Source organism: Acomys minous (genome assembly GCF_964271855.1).
Source record: "Acomys minous genome assembly, chromosome: 19".
In the NCBI taxonomy this organism is placed as follows: Eukaryota; Metazoa; Chordata; class Mammalia; order Rodentia; family Muridae; genus Acomys; species Acomys minous.
Genome location: NC_140499.1, coordinates 58,777,833 through 58,797,320, shown reverse-complemented (window position 1 = coordinate 58,797,320; position 19,488 = coordinate 58,777,833). Strand labels below are relative to the sequence as shown.

General features: G+C 38.1%; 1 protein-coding gene across 5 annotated transcripts in view; it reads right to left on the bottom strand.

The window, feature by feature from the left end:
* Nucleotides 1-19,488, bottom strand: part of LRBA (LPS responsive beige-like anchor protein) — a 539,428-nt gene that overhangs the window by 364,213 nt on the left and 155,727 nt on the right. For all 5 annotated transcript variants that reach the window (XM_084768541.1, XM_084768543.1, XM_084768544.1 and 2 more), the window contains one exon: nucleotides 13,081-13,145. In XM_084768541.1, the coding sequence (XP_084624667.1) occupies nucleotides 13,081-13,145 (65 nt within the window). The remainder of the gene's footprint in view (nucleotides 1-13,080; nucleotides 13,146-19,488) is intronic.

The window sequence follows — 19,488 nt, the reverse complement described above, 5'->3', positions numbered from 1 at the left end:
TCACGTAGTACACAAACAAACATTCATTCAGGTGAAACACTCATACACATTAAAAAATATATCAAATGTTCACACTGTCATGGTGTCACACATCTGAAATCCTGGGACTTGAAAGGTAGAAGTAGGAATCAAGAATTCAAGACCCACTTTGGCTAAATAGTAAAGTCAAAGCCAGACTGAGTTACATAAAACCACTGAGATGTAACAAGAATAAATCAATAAAAAAGAAACACAAACAAACAAACAAAACCTTGAAATTAATTTTTTGCCGAATTTTTTCTACACATCCCACCCCGTACTGCGCTCCCTACAAGTCTTCCTGTCGCCTTTGTTTACGTAGGGTATCTTTATTGCCCTGTTTCCTTGTATACTGTTCATCTTCACGTCTTGGTAGCAGAGATTTCCACTAAGCTTCACCCTTGGACACGGATGGGGACCTGCACATGGACACGGATGGGGACCTGCACATGGACACGGATGGGGACCTGCACATGGACACGGATGGGGACCTGCACATGGACACCGATGGGGACCTGCACATGGACGCGGATGGGGACCTGCACATGGACACGGATGGGGACCTGCACATGGAAGCACCCTACAAACACGCACCTAGAGAATTACAGGCACAAATGCTACAAACCAATTTGCATCTATTTCCTTTTTACCCCCATTCCTTACATCTAAAACCCATCCCACTGAAAAAACTGACTTCAAACCCCTGCTTCTCTGTGGCATATTTTGTAACTTCATCCTAAAAGACTTTTATTGTATGTCAATTACATTATGTATTAGACTTTTATACACTATCTTATACAACTGTTATTAATATTCTATATGTAACAATCTATTTTCCTAACGAACAAAGAATGCATTTTTTACTTAATCATTTTAAATCAACCATGCCATCAAAAAGTACATACAATTCAGGAGAGTTGCGCTCAATCACTATGGGAAAACATAAAGCATTTAATGCTCATATGCATAAATGGAACCATATGCATTCTAAAAAATTATAAAGTAGATTTAAATTACCATCTTGCAAGGTCCTAAACAGAAATGTGGCTTTTCTTTTCATTAGGGCAAACATGAAAATAACTTTATAAACTAAATTAACACACATTTTTTCCCTAAAAGGCCATTTTTACCATGTAATCACGTATCTTTCTAAATATAGCAATTACACAATTTTCACAAGTATAAGTTACATAATAATTGTGTAGCTCTTCTTGCAAATGAAGAATTAAAGGCAAATGAAGCCACAGTCTTAATTATAATAAGCAGTTTCAAAATGTTGGGTTTACTATAAAGCAGATTAATCTCTGAATGCAGAGCACAAAATGATTCACATATTTTAATATTAAGAAGAAATTCTATGTATAATTTATACCTACAGTACAAGGAGGGAGAAAAAAAACACTACTTGTGTCAACCTTAGGAAACAAACAGCCCTATCAAGTGACCAACTACAAAAGATTCACACTAGAGGCTCAATAAATTACAGTAATGATGACAGCTATCTCCCATAACTACACTATGAGCCACTGTCCACATCTGATTATTCTAGTCTAGACCTTGTGTAAATACACACACATATTTCTACCAAGTTTTCCAATATCACTGCTGTTTCTTCGCCTTTCTATAACCTCCATCAGCAGCTACTCTCAAGATTTCACTCCTTTACAGAACCATTTATTTAAAAAAAAAAAAAAAAAAGACACTACTTCCATAGCCCTAACAGCTGAGAAAGTAACATCCCTTACTTTGATAACACATCCTGCACTGTAATATCTTTAAACTGGTTACAGAGAAACATCACAAACCAGTAAGGTGTTAGGGTGGGCGGAGGGGCTGACTCTAAACAGCAACTATATATAAAGCTAATTCTAAAGGAGTCTAGGACTCTGGCCACTGCAAATTAACGTAATGTTTGTTCTTAGGGTGAAAAATAATTACCTAACTCTGCCTGCACCAGCCTCCTTCCTTACATCTCTTTCTTACACTCCTCCTTTTCTTCTCCTTGTTCCTATCCCTCCCTCCCTCCACTTCCCTCTTCCTCCCCTCCTCTCTCGTTCATAGAATATTTAATATCACAAACATCCTTAAACGGGTACCTACTCACTCACTTACAAGTTAAAACTCTCAATAACAGCTTTGAGGAAAATACGTAATAGCTCAAACATCACAGAACACACAAGTCTGGAGCCTGAGAACAGGATGCTGACAAGATGTTTGCTTTGTTATACTGAGTATATTTCACACACATTTGAAGTCAATCTTGATCTTTCTTGAGATATAGTCCAAGCAATATCTAGTACTGTTCTGGAAAGGAACGGTCTCAGATAGAAAGACCACAGTTATATATTTCTCCTTACAATTGAGACGCTAATAACAATACTATATAAAGCTGATTTTTCTTGAGAAATCAAGAACTCATTAACTTGACGTCAGTTTTGTTATAAATGCCACAGTCTGAACTCAACTTGCTTCTTCCAATCCTTATGCTGCCAAACAACTCCCCACTGGGAATTTAAAGCAGCACTTGGTATAACAAAGGCCACCACTGAAACAAAAGGACCAGTTAGTAACTGCACAGATTCTAGGCCAAAGACATTCTAATGGATTCTTGAGAATGGGTAAATAGAAGGAGAAAAATATGATTGTGTATAGAAAATAAAATTCTAGGGGAACTAGCAACTACAGAATACTTACTTTGCTTTCCAATAACTGCTTTATATGCCTGAAACATATTCAACACTTGGTAGGCACTGGTCCATCATGATATCCCATTTAAAACTACAATGTCCTCTCTCTTAAATTATACCTATTTCCCAAATGTCCTATTCTGGATTTTTTTTTTCAATAATACCTTATGACATAACCATTCCTTAAAACCTTCTCTCTTTACCAATTAAATGAAGTCCTGGGAGGATGGCATATCTATTCTTCTCAGTGCAACATCCTTGGAATTTAGACTGTGGACCGCTACATAGCTGGTGTGTTCAAATACTGGCTAAATTAAGTGGGAAAAGTTTGCTTTTATTTTATTTTAAATTAATTCTTCTTAAAGTTTTAATTTAACTTCCTTTTTCTCTCCTAGATGCCATTCTTTTTTCATAACACTCACTAAGATTTAATTTGGCAATTTATTTCATTAGCTATAAGCTGCATATATCCATATATTTTATATGTAATAAGCATACTTATATAATTTCTATACAACTATACGCATATTATTATAAGCTTGATTAATTCAAATGACAACAGAGAGAGAGAGAAACAGAGACAGAGACAGAGAGTAACTTAAAGAAAAATACAAAACTATTCCTCTACAAACAGGTAAAGCTAGAGTCAGGGGTGTAGCTCAGTAGGAGAGTGTTTGTCTAGAATGTACAGGGTTTAACTCCTGGTATGGCTAAAAATAAAAGAGAAAGAAAAGGTAGTTAATTTAAACTAGGCATGATGGTACATGCTTGAAATCCAAGCAATCAGGAGGTATAGGCAGGAAGTTGCGCCAACTTTGGAAGCCAGCCTTTTTCTACACAGGGGATCCCAAGCTGGCCAGGGCTATATGGTAAGACCCTGTTGTCACCGTTGTCGTTGTTGTTGATATTGTTTAAGCTTTGAAATGCAGTGAAATTTGCATTTTGAAACAAGACAGCATGAGTACTCAGAACTATTATTTTAAGTCAATACCAGTAAGACAACCTTCAAAAATGATCACAGAAAACCCATACGAATACAAAAATCACAAAATTTGTTAAAGGCTGAAGTGTGTTGTATTAACTATATACATTGTTGACTAACTAGGAAATTGAATGTGAAAAACTGGACACCTGAGTTTTAAAAAATACTTAGAGAACTGAGATACATACTTTTACTTTAATTAAAGAAAGTTACTATTTTGATAAACTATTAAACTTTCCCAAAATAAATAGAAATAAATATCATAAAATATAAAAGAAAGAAGGAACATAAATGTACTCATAAACTACCCTCACAAATTTCAACACCAACTCACTCAACATTGGAGTAAAGCAAGATGAGAGGGTTCCGCCTCAACTAATATACCCAAAATAGTATAACCTCATAATAATTGTTTTGGGTACACAGTAGGGGTTATCTTATACACTGTAGTAGTTAGGATTACTGTTGTTACTGATAAATTGGGAAGGAAAGGGCTTGTTTGACTTACACTTCCATATCATAGTCCATCACTGAAGAGAATCAGACAGGAACTAAAGCAGGGCTGGAACCTGGACGCAGGAGCTGATACAGTGATATTGGAGGGGCTGCTTACTGCCTTACTCATGATGGCTTGCTCATAGAGCCCAGGACCACCAGCCCAAGGGCATCGTCACCCACAATGGGCTGGGCCCTCTTCCATCAGTGACTGATTTTCAAAATGCCCTATAGGCTTGCCTACAGCTGCATCTTATGGGGGCATGTTCTTAACTGGGGCTCCATCCTCTCATATATTCAGATGTAAATATGGATACTACTGTAATAAGTAGACATTGACTATCCCTAGACAGTAATTAATGGCTGTGTCTAACAGTACAAGGAGTAATCTGTACTTTCTGAATGCTTACGTATGGGAAAAAGGAGGAAGAATCATAGAGGAGATTTAGAAGTGAAGTCATTGGAAGCAGCAAGTTCTCAAAATGTATTTTAGTAAATAAAACCAAAAATGATCAGATAGTTTATGTTGATTACTATGGTATTTGACAAATTACCAAATTCAGGATGAGAATTTAAATGTTACAATGTTTTTAAAATATTGTACCTTTAAGGTAAATTCTAGAATCTATTTTTTCCTTGATTTTTACTATCAATCTTTTTAAAAGATGATTCAACAAAGGAATTATATGTATTTTATTGTAGTATATAAATGAAGTACAAACAAGAAAAACCCAAGAGAAAAACAATTACAAAAAAATAATAAAACCCAGTAACTCACAAATAACATAAAACTCAAAAAATTTCATGAATTTGTCTACAAGGAATTTGCACTATGTCTTCAGATTCCACACGGCATGGGAAATAACCAACAAACCTAGTACCAGGTGTGGGGTAACTATGCATCATTAAGGAGGCTCCCGAAGCCCTCAGAGCAATGCAGACTGTTGCTATTACAACTGGCTGCCACCAAAGTTTGATGGTAAGGCACTATTACTGAAGACACCACACATTTTGGTCATGGGTCATAGTTAGACTTAAAAGCTTCCTCCTTGCATAGTGCCTGCCAAGAGTGGTCTACAGGGTACTAGGGGAGAGCATTTATTAACAGTCTTCCCCAGCTGTGAGTCTTACATGCTACATTACTAACCCACCAGGCAAGATGTACCCAGTGACGCAGTAGTGACGTGGTTATGACAAAATTAACCAATTACTTTCTGATTGGATTTGAGGCCTGCTCCATAGGAAGGAATTCATGCCTGGTATTATAAACCTGGTCACCAGCCCTTGCCTTGATAGGTCACAGACCTATGAAAACACTTATGACTACTGTTTTACTAAGTAAATATTTTGTCTGGATTATAGCTGCTCAGATATCAGGAGAGTAAAGGGCTCTAAAAGATACTCACTAGAAGAATCACATTTTGACCTGAATGAAGGAGGTAATTTAGGCAATCTACCACCAGGTCTACTTCCGCCAAGAAAGCTAATATTAATACTGCTAGAGACACTAAATGTTTAGCAAGTAATGTCACTAGTTCTCTAAATACGAAACATAAAACCAAAACCAAGTTTGAAAATGTACAAAATTCAATAACAAGATAAATTTTAAATGTAGGCAACAGTGTTGCTAGAACTAATACATTTAAGCACATTTTAAGTAAAGAATAAAGACATACTAAACCAGGTGAAATAAACTGAAGTCCGTGTACATAATAAAATGGCTCCCTACAAAGGCCTGTAACCCTAACCCTTAGATTTCACTGAAAAGTTCCAAGTCAGTACAGATACCTATGCATTAATTTCAATTACTTCAGCACTGTAGTATCATATCTAAAGGGTAGCTTTAATATTCCTAAAGATTTTGGCCGGGTGTGGTGGCTCACACTTTTAATCTCAGCACTCGGGAGGCAGAGGCAGGTGGATCACTGTGAATTTGAGGCCAACTTGGTCTACAAAGGGAGTCCAGGACAGCCAAGGCTACACAGAGAAACCATGTCTCAAAGAATTAAAAAAAAAAAAAAACCCTGAAGATTTTAAAGTTGGCTAACGTGGCAGCACAAACCTTACACTTTCAGTATTAGGAGAGGCAGGAAAACCATGAATTCTAGGACATTTTGCGAACATCGTCGGTGTCGCGCCAGTGCAAGCAGCACGAAGCACAACCACAGCCAAACAAAGAAGCACGTAAAGCTGGACTTGCCAGGAACCTCAGGCCACAGAGACTGAGGCAGGAGGATGGAGTTCCAGGATTGCCTGGGTTACCTAGCATGTCTCACACAATTCTTCAAAAGGGAATGTGAAACTCTTTAAAGAAAGTTACACCTTTTAGAAACAAAAATGTTCTATCAGATGCTTTTATAATTAAAAAAGTAAAGATGATGGTAATTCAAGATACTATAAGATGGGCTGCAGAAATGGCTCCACAGCTAAGAGCACACAGCACTCCTCCAGAGGATCAGTTCCCAGAACCCACTTCAGCAGCTCACATCTGCCTATAACTGCAGCTGCAGAGGATCCACCCCTGAAGTCCACGCCATCTGTACCCCATACACACATCCACAAAAGACACACACAAATAATTTAAATTAAAAAATACTTTCCAAAAAAACTTTAAATTTTTATCAAACACCACTGAACATTCAAAAGAACACTATTATTTAAGGTTAGGAACGCATTTGCCTATAAGATGAAAACTTTCCATTTTGACTGAAATTTATTATTAAAGTTCTCCTCCCCCTTGGTAAAAAATTATGTAAAACATATACTACTTGATTATATCCATCACTGCTATTTCCACTCTACGAAATAAATTTGCTTAACATAGTCAGCTGATTATATGAATGACATCAGTAATTGAACTCAAAAATCATAAAAATATGAAGTGTTAAATACATCAAGAAATCATTTCTCCCAAATAACACTTACATCTGGCCTAAGTAATTGATTTGCCTGTGATAGCCATCAAGTCTGATAAACCTTACACTGTTGTCTGTAAAGGTCTTGATGTTATTTACACTACTAAAACATTAATCAAGGGCCAAGTTTACAGCAGCTACTCTATTGATAAGGACAAAGGTCAGATCTACATAACAAGAGGAAAAGGCATTTGATCCTGGTAGCTACAGGAAAAATCTGTATTACTATCCGCGCTGCCTCTGGAAACCATCCCAGTGTGGAACATTCCAAGTGCTTCACAAACACCATCCAGTCTGCACAGAGTCTCCTAACTTCAAGGTACTGAATGTGTACAAAAGAAAAATCAAATCAATTTCTTTAGAAACATAATTCTCCAAATTGTTCCTTTAGACATACCCTGTGCTATAAACTTAGGTTTTAGATATGTGGGGGTGGGGGGCATGTGTGTGGAGATGCCAGTGAAAGGCAGAAGAAGACAGACCAGTGTGAGTGATGAGACCCAAACTCCAGTATTCTGCAAGAGCAATAACTGCTCTTAACGACCGAGTCATTGCTCCAGCACCTACTCTACACTCCAAAGAACAAAGTTTCACTACCAGGTCCATCATTTCCCTAAGAAGTTTATTCTTGTTTCTAGTATTGCTTATAATACATCAATTTCTTACACAAAAGACAAAGGTCTAGTGCTTTAAAAAAAACATATAGGGATAATATCCTATTAACTACACAATATTTATTCTATTAGATACTTCTCTAAGGGATAGATATAACCATAAGCAAGAGACAAGGGCATTATCTTTAGAAGAACACACATTTTTTGGGAGAAATTGGCATACAGATGTAATAAACAGATTCAGGTAAACAGGAACAAAGAACAGTGACAAATACACAGCAAAGTACCATAATAAAATTTACAACCTAAAATATTAATTTTAAACATATTCAAAGATAAACCCAAGGGTTAGTGGTGATAAACACTGAAGAGAAATATGGAATGTAAGAAAATTAATTAATTAAGTAAGATCATCTAGATAGCAGATTTCAAGGAGAACTCTGAAGTGACATCCAAACTGAGACTAAATATGATGGAATTGAAGACGTGAGGATGGGTTTCCCAACCTCAGAGAAATCAGTGGGTCAGGAGAGCCTCACCAAAAACATAAGCGTATAAAAAGACAGTGGCCTTCGGGAGGGAGGGAGGAATAGGAGGATACAAGGGAAGGGCTAACAACTGAGATGTAATATGAATAAATTAATAAAAAAATTTTTTAAAAAGAAACAAAAAAAAAGACAGTGGCATGTTTAAGTCTTCAATGTTATTTTTGTAGTATTTATGATTTTCATACACACTAAGTTTTAGATGGCCCTCCCCCACTAGCCCTTCCCCTCCCTCCATCTTCCTGCCTCTATCTGCTCTTAAACTTCTAATCTGATTATCTTCCCTTCCACTTTTTACCATAGTGTCAAGACCCTACATGCACACAGGCATGCACACACCCATGCATGAGCACACGCATACACACCCCCACACCCCCACATTATTACGGAGTGTAAAATTAGAAGCTAGAATCTACATATGGAAGAGGTCATATAGTGTTTGTCTTTCTGTGCTGGTTTACCATGCTTATAGAATGCATTTTCCTGCAATTTAAATAATTTGTTTTATATAATAAATAAAATTCTATTGTGCATATGAGCCACATTATCATTATACATTAATCAGCTGAGAGTTAACCAAAAGCCAACAGCACGACTACGGAGAATATGACTGATGAATATCTTTAAAACTACGAGCAAGACAGATGGACTCTGTGGCAATGTGGTCCAGGTGCCCCCATCACTACCACTGGGACAGGGACAACAACTGTTCTAGACCATAGCTGATTATAAAAAGTTATCTGGACACCAGGCAAAAATCAGGTCCGTGTCTCTTTCAGCCAACATCAGAGAAGCTTCCTCTTAGAGTAGATGGGTCGCTAACACAGAGACCTTGGAATGTTCAGTCCTAAATGGAATCTCTAATCAACCCTCAGCCCTCAGAGCTCAGAGACGATGCAGGAGAGGAGGCAAAAAAGATTCTAAAAGTCAACAGGAACAAATTACATCAAGGAAACAGTAGAAGAGTCTTATAGACACAAGAGCACTGATCTGCATAGTAACTCACAGAGACTACGGCAGCCTGCAGAGGACCTACACAAGTGTGAACCAGATAGGAGTGCCAGTGCTGAGAGTGAAAGTGGACAGACTCCCCATCGCTAACCCAGAGGGCATCTCCAATTGACAACCTCTTTCAAAGGGAAAAGTAGTTTTCTCCAATGGAGTCTCACTGCATATACAAACCACACTTAAAGGAAGCCCTTGCTCAGAAGTAGATGGCCAACACAAAATAGTCAATACTCCTCAAATAAGGTCACAAGATAGGAATAGAGGAAACATTGCCCAATTCACTTTATGAGACCCCAGTTACCCTGACAACCCAAAAACACATAAAGATCCAACAGGGAAGCAGAATTACAGAACAATTTCCCTTATAAATATTGATACAAAAATAGTCAGTAAACAGCACTCGGGAGGCAGAGGCGGGCGGATCACTGTGAGTTCGAGCCAGCCTGGTCTACAAAGTGAGTCCAGAACAGCCAAGGCTACAGAGAGACCCTGTCTCGAAAAAAAAAAAAAAAAAAAAGTCAGTAAAATACTTGCAAACTGAATCCAAGAACAAATCTGAAAAATCATCCACTATGATGAAACAGACTTCATCCCAGAGATTCAGGGATGGTTCAATATACAAGACTCAATAAATGTAATCACATAAATGGACTAAAGGAAGAAAAACACATAATCACCTCATTCAATGCAGAAAAAGCCTTTGATAAAATACAACAGCTTCAGGGTTATGGCTCGGGTCTACTTCTGATTCAGAACTAAGGATGTCCTGTGCACACTGTCACCGTGTCTGTGAGCTCACAGGCGTGCTGGTCCTGTGCACACTGTCACCGTGTCTGTGAGCTCACAGGCGTGCTGGTCCTGTGCACACTGTCACCGTCTCTGTGAGCTCACAGGCGTGCTGGTCCTGTGCACACTGTCACCGTCTCTGTGAGCTCACAGGCGTGCTGGTCCTGTGCACACTGTCACCGTCTCTGTGCGCTCACAGGCGTGCTGGTCCTGCTGTGGGGTGTCCTCCGTCTCCTCTGCCTCCTACATCTTTGCTCCTCCTCTTCCACAGGGTTCTTTGAACCCTGAAGGGAGGGACTTGATGGACAGAGCCCATTTAACACTGAATGTTCCGGTGTCTCTCGTTCTCTGCACATTGCCCGGACGTAAGTACCTGTATTTGTTCTGATCTCCTGTAAGATAGCAATTCTATGACGGTGGCTCAGCTCGAGCTGATCTACGAGCGTGACAGGATGCTGTGAGGAGTCATTTCACGGCTATGTTCTTTAACAGAGCGGAAGTGTTTGGCTATGCCCCGGGTTCCTGGGCTTATCAGGTCTACAGCTCTTGGCCACCATTCTTGGATTCCATCTCATGGAATGGGACTTAAATCCAATCAGCTATTGGTCAGTCACCCCCCATAAGATTTGTGCTAATGTTGCACTAGCACTTTTTTTTTCCCCCGAGACACGGTCTCTCTGTGTAGCCTTGGCTGTCTTAGACTCACTTTGTAGACCAGGCTGGCTTGAAACTTAGTGATCCACTTGCGTCTGCCTCCCGAGTGCTGGGATTAAAGGCGCTGCCACCATGCCTGGCACACTAACATATCTTGCAGTCAGGTCATCATTGTAGATCAGAGGACTTTACAGTTCAATTGGCATTTAGCTTTCCACCTTGGTAAACGCAGAGTATCTTCCAGGGTCCATGAACATAGCGGTGAAAGCTCTAGGTAGGCAGGAGCTCAACTTCTCAATATTCAATGGGTACTATAGGTGTTGTCTTCAAGAATATATAGCCTTACTGTCAGTTTCTGGAGAGCAACCAAAAGCCTGGCAACAGCCAGGGGTTGAAGGAAATGCCCATGGGACCACTTAGGCCAAAAACTCTATTAGACGTAACCTAGCCTCAGCACTAGAAGCTTTACTTGGTGATGAGAGATGTCTAGTTGGGGCTCATTTGGCAATGTCATTTAGATCACCTTCACACATGTACGTATTCTAGGAGGCTTCCACAGCACTACTGCATTAGTTTTTCCATATGCTCTCTCAGATGGATGGCCATTAGTGTCAGCGGTCTCTCCCCTAACACCCTCCCTTGCTACTTCTCCTTCCTTATGCATTTGCTCTTCCCATTCCTGTCCCGCACCTCGCCCACGCATATCCATTTCTGCTTCCTCAGGAGATTCCTCCATCCCCCATTCCCTTACTCTGTATGTAACTTCTGTGGCTATAAAATTGTAACTTATTGAAAACTCAATAACTAACATTCACATGTAGGCGAATACGTACTATTTCTGTCTTTTTTGATCTGAGTTAACTCTCTCAGGATGATTTAATCTAGATCCACCTGTTTACCTGTCAATTTCCTGATTTCGTTTTTATAATGGTTGAGTAATATTCCATTGCATAAATGTATCACTTTTCTTTACTCATTCAACTGATGAGGGGAATCTAGGGTCTTCCCAGTTTCTAGTTATTACTGTGAGCTATTGTGAGCAGCACTGAACATAGCTGAGCAGAGGTCTCTGTAGCAGGATCAAGTGTCCTTTGGGTATATGCCCAGGAGTGGTACAGCTGGATCTTGGGGTGGATCAATACCCAGCTTCCTGGGAAACCAGCACACTCCTTCCCCATGTGTTCCCCTTACTCTGCATTCTCAGCAGCAAGAGGTGTCATCTGTTTTATTTATCTTGGTTGTTCTGTTGTAAGATGAAATCTCAAAGTAGTTTTGATTTGTATCTCCCTGATGATTAAGGATATTGAACATTTTGTTATGAGTTTCTCAGCCATTTGTGTTTATTCTTTTGAAAATACTGTTTAGTTCTGTACCCCATTTTTCAAACTTGGGATACTTGTTTTCTTAATGTCGAGTTTCCTTCAGTTCTCCATATAAGTTGGATATTAGTGCTCTGTTGGATGTGTAGCTGGCAAAATATTTCCCCAGTCTGTAGCTTGACACTTTGAATGATGGTGTGCTTTGCCACATAGAAGTTTTTCAGGTTTATTGTAAACAGGTGATTAAGATGTGATTCAGCCAGCCCCCGCACACACCTTTAATCCAAGAGACTGTTGCAAACAGGATTTGATAAAGGTAGCCCTAGGTCAAGGGGCACAGCACGAACCCAGCTGGCAGGGATGAAAGAGCAGGAGGGACTTTGAGTTGAAGAGTATAAGACAGCATGGCCTAGAAGAAGAAGGCGGCTTTTGGGCTTTTGAGCTTTGAGCTAGGAAGCTCTTTGGGTTTTAGTTTTTTTGGCCTTTGCCTCCTGGGCTGTCAGCTGACCTAGTGAGTTTTTTGTGCTTTTTCCTCTGAGACATGAGCTGAGAAGGAAGGTCAGCTGGGCGCTTTCTCTGCTTCTCTGAGCCAGCAGGTTTTCACCCCAGAATCTGGTTCCTGAGTCTTTATTGATAAGATCGAATGATTGTGATTTTTACTTTTTAAAACAACACATCATAACACAAACTAAACTTTGCTATTCCTCTTCAAAGCCAGACAATGACATAAGAGAGAAACAGAGACATCAAATCCTAATTAAAAAAAACAAACCATTATAGAAAGTTGGAAATATATATGGTTTCATTATACTACAAATAAAAAAATATCAGTTTATTTTTGCTACCCCCACACACAATTATTGAAAATAAAACTTTGTCAATGTAACTTGGAAGATTATAAAATTGTTACAAGTTGGCATAGCTTTAGTAATCAATAAACAAAAGTGCTAAAATATTACTGACTCAAAATCAAATTCAGAACACAAATTATCAGTTCATATGGAAAAAAATAAAAGAATATTTTAAGTAAAATATAAAAGGATATAAAATAAATTACCTTCCTTCGTTGACAAGTTCAATAAAAGCAAGGCCTGCATTCTTCTGAATGGAATTCTGCCACTCCTAAAAAACAGGGAAAAATAGTTGAGGAAATTATATTTAGATTCATCCTTTAAAACCACAACAAAAAGCATCTTCCATATCAAGTTCAATTTCCTTTAGTTGTTAAAGGACAACTTATGCTAAGCCTGCTGCTGACTCAACACAGCCCTGTGAGCACGGAAACAGACTAAAATGGAAAGGTACATTTCAATTAAGTGAACACTTGCGTCTGTATTTTCTTTGCCGTTGTTGTGCCATACCATTACATACTGACTAAACTGATAAAGCCAGGAGATAGGTTCAACAGCAGCAAAAAGCACCAAGGACAGATAATAATTTTTAAAAAGATAATCCATAATGAAGAAAGAACTGAGATGTATAAAGCTAAAAATCTGGAATGTACTTCCCCCCCCCCCAAATACTACAATAATATAAAGAACGTGAATTGGAATAGACCAACTATAAACTGGAAAACTATAATTTACTGGCATGTAACTTAGCAATAAGTGGTATAAATTTCTAACTATACTCATTAACCATTAAAAATTTATATGTTAACTATATCCACTAAAACAATGTCCATTAAAAAGCCTAGGAAGGAAATCAATCAGTGAAGCATGCTCAAATGAATTCTTTTAAACTTACTCTCAACATTTATATAAAATAAGCATTAATACAATAAGAAGTGCCATTATGAGCTCAAAGTTTTAGAAGTGCCAATGAATATGCTCATGCTTGCACGTTTATCTGTCCATCTTGTTCTATGCATCTAAATAAACTTGTACACATCATTTTTAAAACTGATACTTATTTTTTTTTTTTTTGGCTTTTCCTCAAACTCACAGAGATCCGCCTGCCTCTGCCTCCCAAGTGTGGGATTGAAGGTGTGCACCACCATGTTTTCTTAACTCTTCCAGTCCCTTGTATTATAGTTATACGGTATCTTTCGACTGTACTTGTTTTTTCTTAAAATCTAAAATGAAAGACTATATTCAGCTAGTTACCACTGCTCATCATTAACCAAATAACATTTCTAAATGAAGAACTTGTGGGGTTTTAACTTCCATGTAATTTCAAATTAATGACATATGAGTCTGTACATTTCTGTTCTGCTTTTTCTTTTTTTGTAACCACTTTTGTTCTACTTTCACTGTGTTCCGAGAAGCTGTAAGGACTAAGACAGCACGCCATGACTGTGCTGAATGAGTCTATCTTCCCCTGTGGTGTCTGTATTGTCATAATAATAGAATATACATAGTAAAATGAAAATTAAATAAAAAACAGGGAGACATGGAAAAGCATCTAATGACTAGATTTGCCAACGGGGGAAAAGAGCAATGTCATTATTAAGAAATAAGGAAGGCATAAAAAATACTTTTCATCCTGACACAAATAGCGTATGTCTTTAGAAATGTTATACTACACTTTGTCATAATAAACAAAATTTTAAAATATTTCTATTCCAGGTACATTTTATTATTCTACAGCTTATTAACATTTAGAAATCAGTGAAAAAGAATTCTATAGTATACTTTCTCAAAAGTCACAGTTGCCATGTAGCAGACTATGGAAACCCTACATTCCTTCACTAATATAAACCAAACTAAGTGTAAAAGAGACATTTCAATCTACACTACAGCCCTTTCTTTTTCTCTATTTTTGCTTTTTGAGACAGGGTTTCTCTGTGTAGCCTTGGCTGTCCTGTCCTTGCTTTGTAGAGCAGCTGGCCTTGCCCTAACATGAATCCCCCTGCCTCTGCCTCCCAAGTGCTGGGGTTACAGCTGTGCACGACCACTCCAGCTTACAGCTCTTTTTTTTAGGCCAAATGAAATTAACAAACATGTAGTCTAACTAAAAAGAATTGAATTCTACAATTTTTTTCCTGGAGAACGAGCAAACAGCACACCCACATTTCTTCTCACAGGGTTAGCAAGAAGATGAAAGTAAACAGAAATTATAGAGAAGTCCTTAGATCCAGGACAGAGACCCACACCTCACTTTCACTCAACACAGAGCCACGACAGTCAAGCTAAAATAAAACTATTCTCAAAGTTGTTTTATCTTTGATAGTATTCTATTGTATTAAAATTCATGTCATATTATTCAAAACTATACTCAACTCAAAGAGGATTTGTTATATAATTCAAATTTCACATTAAAAAATATAAACATACTCTTGTCTGTATTTTCAAAGAGATGGTAAAGTCTATTTTTATTTTATTTTTGCCTACATGGATTATTACCTAAAAATAAAATCATAAAATGTGCATTTAAATTCAAGAAAACATTTAAATATCATTACTGAAGTTAGACTGAAAACATGTTAAAAGTAGTACTTGTAGCTGAAAAAGAAAATAGCTAATTAAAATATATAGTGTCCTAAATTTAGCTTGGCATGTCAAACAAAATACTATTTTTCTTTTAAATTAAAAACAAACCAGATTAAAAAAAAAAATCAAGAATTGACTTCATCCAGTTAGATAAGCACACTTGACAAATAAGCCAAAACCATACAATGAAAAAAAACAAAGCATTTTAACAAATGGTGCTGGTGTAACTGGATGTCTACATGTAGAAAAATGCAAATATATCCATATTTATAACCCTGCCCAAAACTCAAGTCCAAGTGGATCAAAAACCTCAACATAAAACCAGATAAACTAAATGTAGTAGAAAGGAAAATAGGGGAAATTCTTAGACTCATTGGCACAGGAGCAAACTTCCTGAGCAGCACACCAACAGCTCAGGCACTAAGATCAACAATTGATAAATGGGACCTCATGACACTGAGAAGCTTCTGCAAGGCAAAGAACACCCACCTATAGGACAAAACGACAGCCTACAGACTGGGAAAAGATCTTCACCAACCCTACATCCAATAGAGGGCAAGTATCCAAAATATATAAAGAACTCAAGAAATTAAACACCAACAAACCAAATAACCCAATTTTAAAATGAGGATTAGAGCTAAACAGAGAATTCTCAAGAGAGGAATCTCGAATGGCAGAGAAGTACTTAAAGAAATGTTCAACACCCTTAGTCATCAGGGAAATGCAAATCAAAATGGCTCTGAGACTCCATGTTCGACAACTCAGAATATGCCTAAACATTAGACGGAGCTCAGGGAGTCTTGTGGGAAAGCAGAAAGAAAAGATAGAAGGACTCAGAGCAGCCACGAGCTCCAGAGAAGATGAACAGGATCGATCAACGTAGGCCCATGAGGGTTAGAGACTGAAGCACCGACCAACGAGCATGCATGGGCTGGACCTAGACGCCAGAACAACTGTTGGGCAGCTTGGGCTCCATGGCCCCCAGGACGTGGAGCAGGTGCTGTGTCTGACATGGTCTCTGTTGCCTGCTTTTGGATCACTTTTCCCTAGCTGGTAGTCTGGCCTCAGTAGAAGAGGATATAGGCTTAGTCCTAATACAACTTGATGTGTCGGGGTAGGTTGGTTGAGGGGCTGGGGGCTCCCGTTTTCTAGGGAGAAGGGTAGGGGTAAATGGGGAACAGGATAGGAGGTTAGGACCAAGAGGAGGGGAGGAGAAGGAGGGGGCTGTGATTGGTGTGTAAAGTGAATAAATACATATGTTTAATAACAAAAAAAGAAAGAAAATGACCATTTAAAAATAGGCTAGGGGTTTCCATGCTGCCCAGGGATGGGTCTATACAGTGTTATTCTTGATCCCTGACATAAAAACTGAACCCAGGGCCACTAGCACATGACTGGCAGCACTCAGGAGTGGGATGTCAATCACAAAGAAAATGCCCTATGAGTGTGCCTATCGCACAATCGAGTGGAAGCATATCCTCGACTAAGGTTCCCTCCCCTAAAATGGCTCTAGTGTGTGTGAAGTTTACATGAAAGCTAACTAGCACAGCCTGTCTCGCAAATAATGACTGTCATTTATTAAACATCAATCATGATCAGGTATTGTCTTAGCTACTTTCTGATCGCTGTGATAAAACAGTATTACCAAAGCAACAATGGGATAGAGAGCTACACTAAGAATTCTCAACAGAGGAACATCGAATGGCCAAGAAACACGTAAAGAATGCTCAATGTCCTGAGCTATCGGGGATATGCAAATCTAAATTCCATCTTATACCTGTCAGAATGGTTAAGATCAAAACCTCAAGTGACAGCACATGACGGTGAGGATGTGGAGAAAGAGGAGCACTCCTCCACTGCTGGTGGGTGTGCAAACTGGTAAAAACCATTTTGGAAATCAATCTGGTGCTGTCTCAAAAAATTGGGAATAGCTCTACCTCACGACCCAGCAATACCACTCCTGGGCATATAGCCAAAAGGGGCTCCACCATACAAGGACATTTACTCAGCTGTTTTCAAAACAGCTTTATTTATAATAGCCAGAATCTAGAAACAACCTAGCTATCCCTCAACTCAAGAATGGATTTAAAAAAATCCGTGGTACATTTACATAATGGAATACTATTCAGCTATTAAAAACAAGGAAATCTTGAAATCTGCAGGCAAATGGAAGGAACTAGAAATGATCATCCTGAGTGAGGTAACCCAGACCCAGAAAGACACTCCATCCAGTGGGGTACCAGGACAGATGCTCTGGTATGGAGTGCTGAGAGTGATACAGAAGAAAGTGGGTGGGGGGACCCAGATGGCTATGGAGCCCCACAAGGAGACCATCAAGGCTGGTGGATCTGGATCCAGGGAGCCCTCACAAATTGTTGCATCAACCAAGGACAATGCATGCAATAAACCCTGACCCCCTGTTCAGATATAGCCAATTGACAGCTCATTCTCCACAGTTGTGGGGAGAGCAGGGACGGCCTCTGACTTGAACTTTGATGTCCCCAATTTGATCACTTCCCCTTGGTGGGAGGCTTGCTGGGCACACAGAGGAAGGGGAAGCAGGCTATCAGGCCATATGGTGGGGGAGGAGGTCCCGCTCTGTCAGAGGTGTAGAGGAGGAGAATAGGGCAGAAGAGGGAGGGAAGGTGGGAACTAGAAGATACAAGTGAGGGGTTGACAATTGACATGTAATCTGAAATAAATTATAATAAATTATTTTTTAAATTCCAAAATAATTACTATATAAACAAACAAGTAATTATGTTGGAAGGTGAACAAAAAAAGAATTGACCACAATAGTATACACTTAGTCTTAAAGACCTTTAAAAATAAAGTAGGTGTTTAGGTTTCTGACTAAATTTAAAAGAAACAGATACACACACACAGCAAATTTTTAATGATATTATTCATGAAATTGCTATAATGAAATATTACTTTACTATTACTTTATTATTTTTTAAATATTTTATGAATAGCAGAAAAATAAGAAGGTACATAGACAATTGGAGAATTACAATTTTTGCAGATGCTCAGAAAATTATGTATTACTTGGCTACTTATTCATACAGAAAGCATCTATAAATTCTTTTTGTTTGTTGTTTTGGTTAAGGAAAAAGGAATAATATAATAAGCGACAATGAATTCTTTCAGAATTAAAAAAGCTTATGAAAAGAAAGTTGAACCATAAAACATCCTTTCATTTTTTTTTATAATCACAATGTTTAAAGCCAATACATTTTCTGTACAATAAAACACTCTCTACAGTAAGTTGTGGAAGTTGACAAAACTAAAAAAAATATTCATTAATCATGGTATCTGAAGGGATTTTTCTCCACTCAGAAACAATTATCAACAAGGCGTTAGTCTAAACAATTTTATAAACCACAGCTCAATATAACCTTTAGTGAGTTTTAATACTTAAAAGAAAAGCTTAATGGTCATCATCTTTCATGATCATTTCAATATTTCATCACAGTATTTACAATTATATAGTGATACAAAATGCACAGCACATTTAAAGGTCTTGGTTATCCTTTCCCCAGAGGTCCTGATAAAAACACGTTAAAAGCCTCAAATCCAACCACTAATGCAAGTAAGTAATTTCAAACACACTTGAGCACTTTCAGGAGGAAGGACTCAAAAGAGAAGAGTCAATAATTTCATACCTGTGCCTAAGCTATATTTAATTGATTATCACATCTGAGGACAATAGCTGTTGCCTAATCAATTTTTACTAAGATACAACCTTAGGTTACTAATGTAGTGACAGCAAATATGAGCACATTTGTGGAGACTACCACTCAAGAAAACGTCAGGTATGTGTTTTGGTGGAAAAGAAGGTTTTTCTAAGGAAAATAAAGTCTTACTAATGACATTACATTGTTCCTTTCCTATATACCTCAAAAAAAAAACCATAAAAATAAACCAACATACTAATTATTCATTTAAAATAATTTAGACTTCTAACTTCATGAGATGAACTCCAGTTTTCTAAAAATTAGTCATAAAACATACGTCTTGAAAGTACCACATGA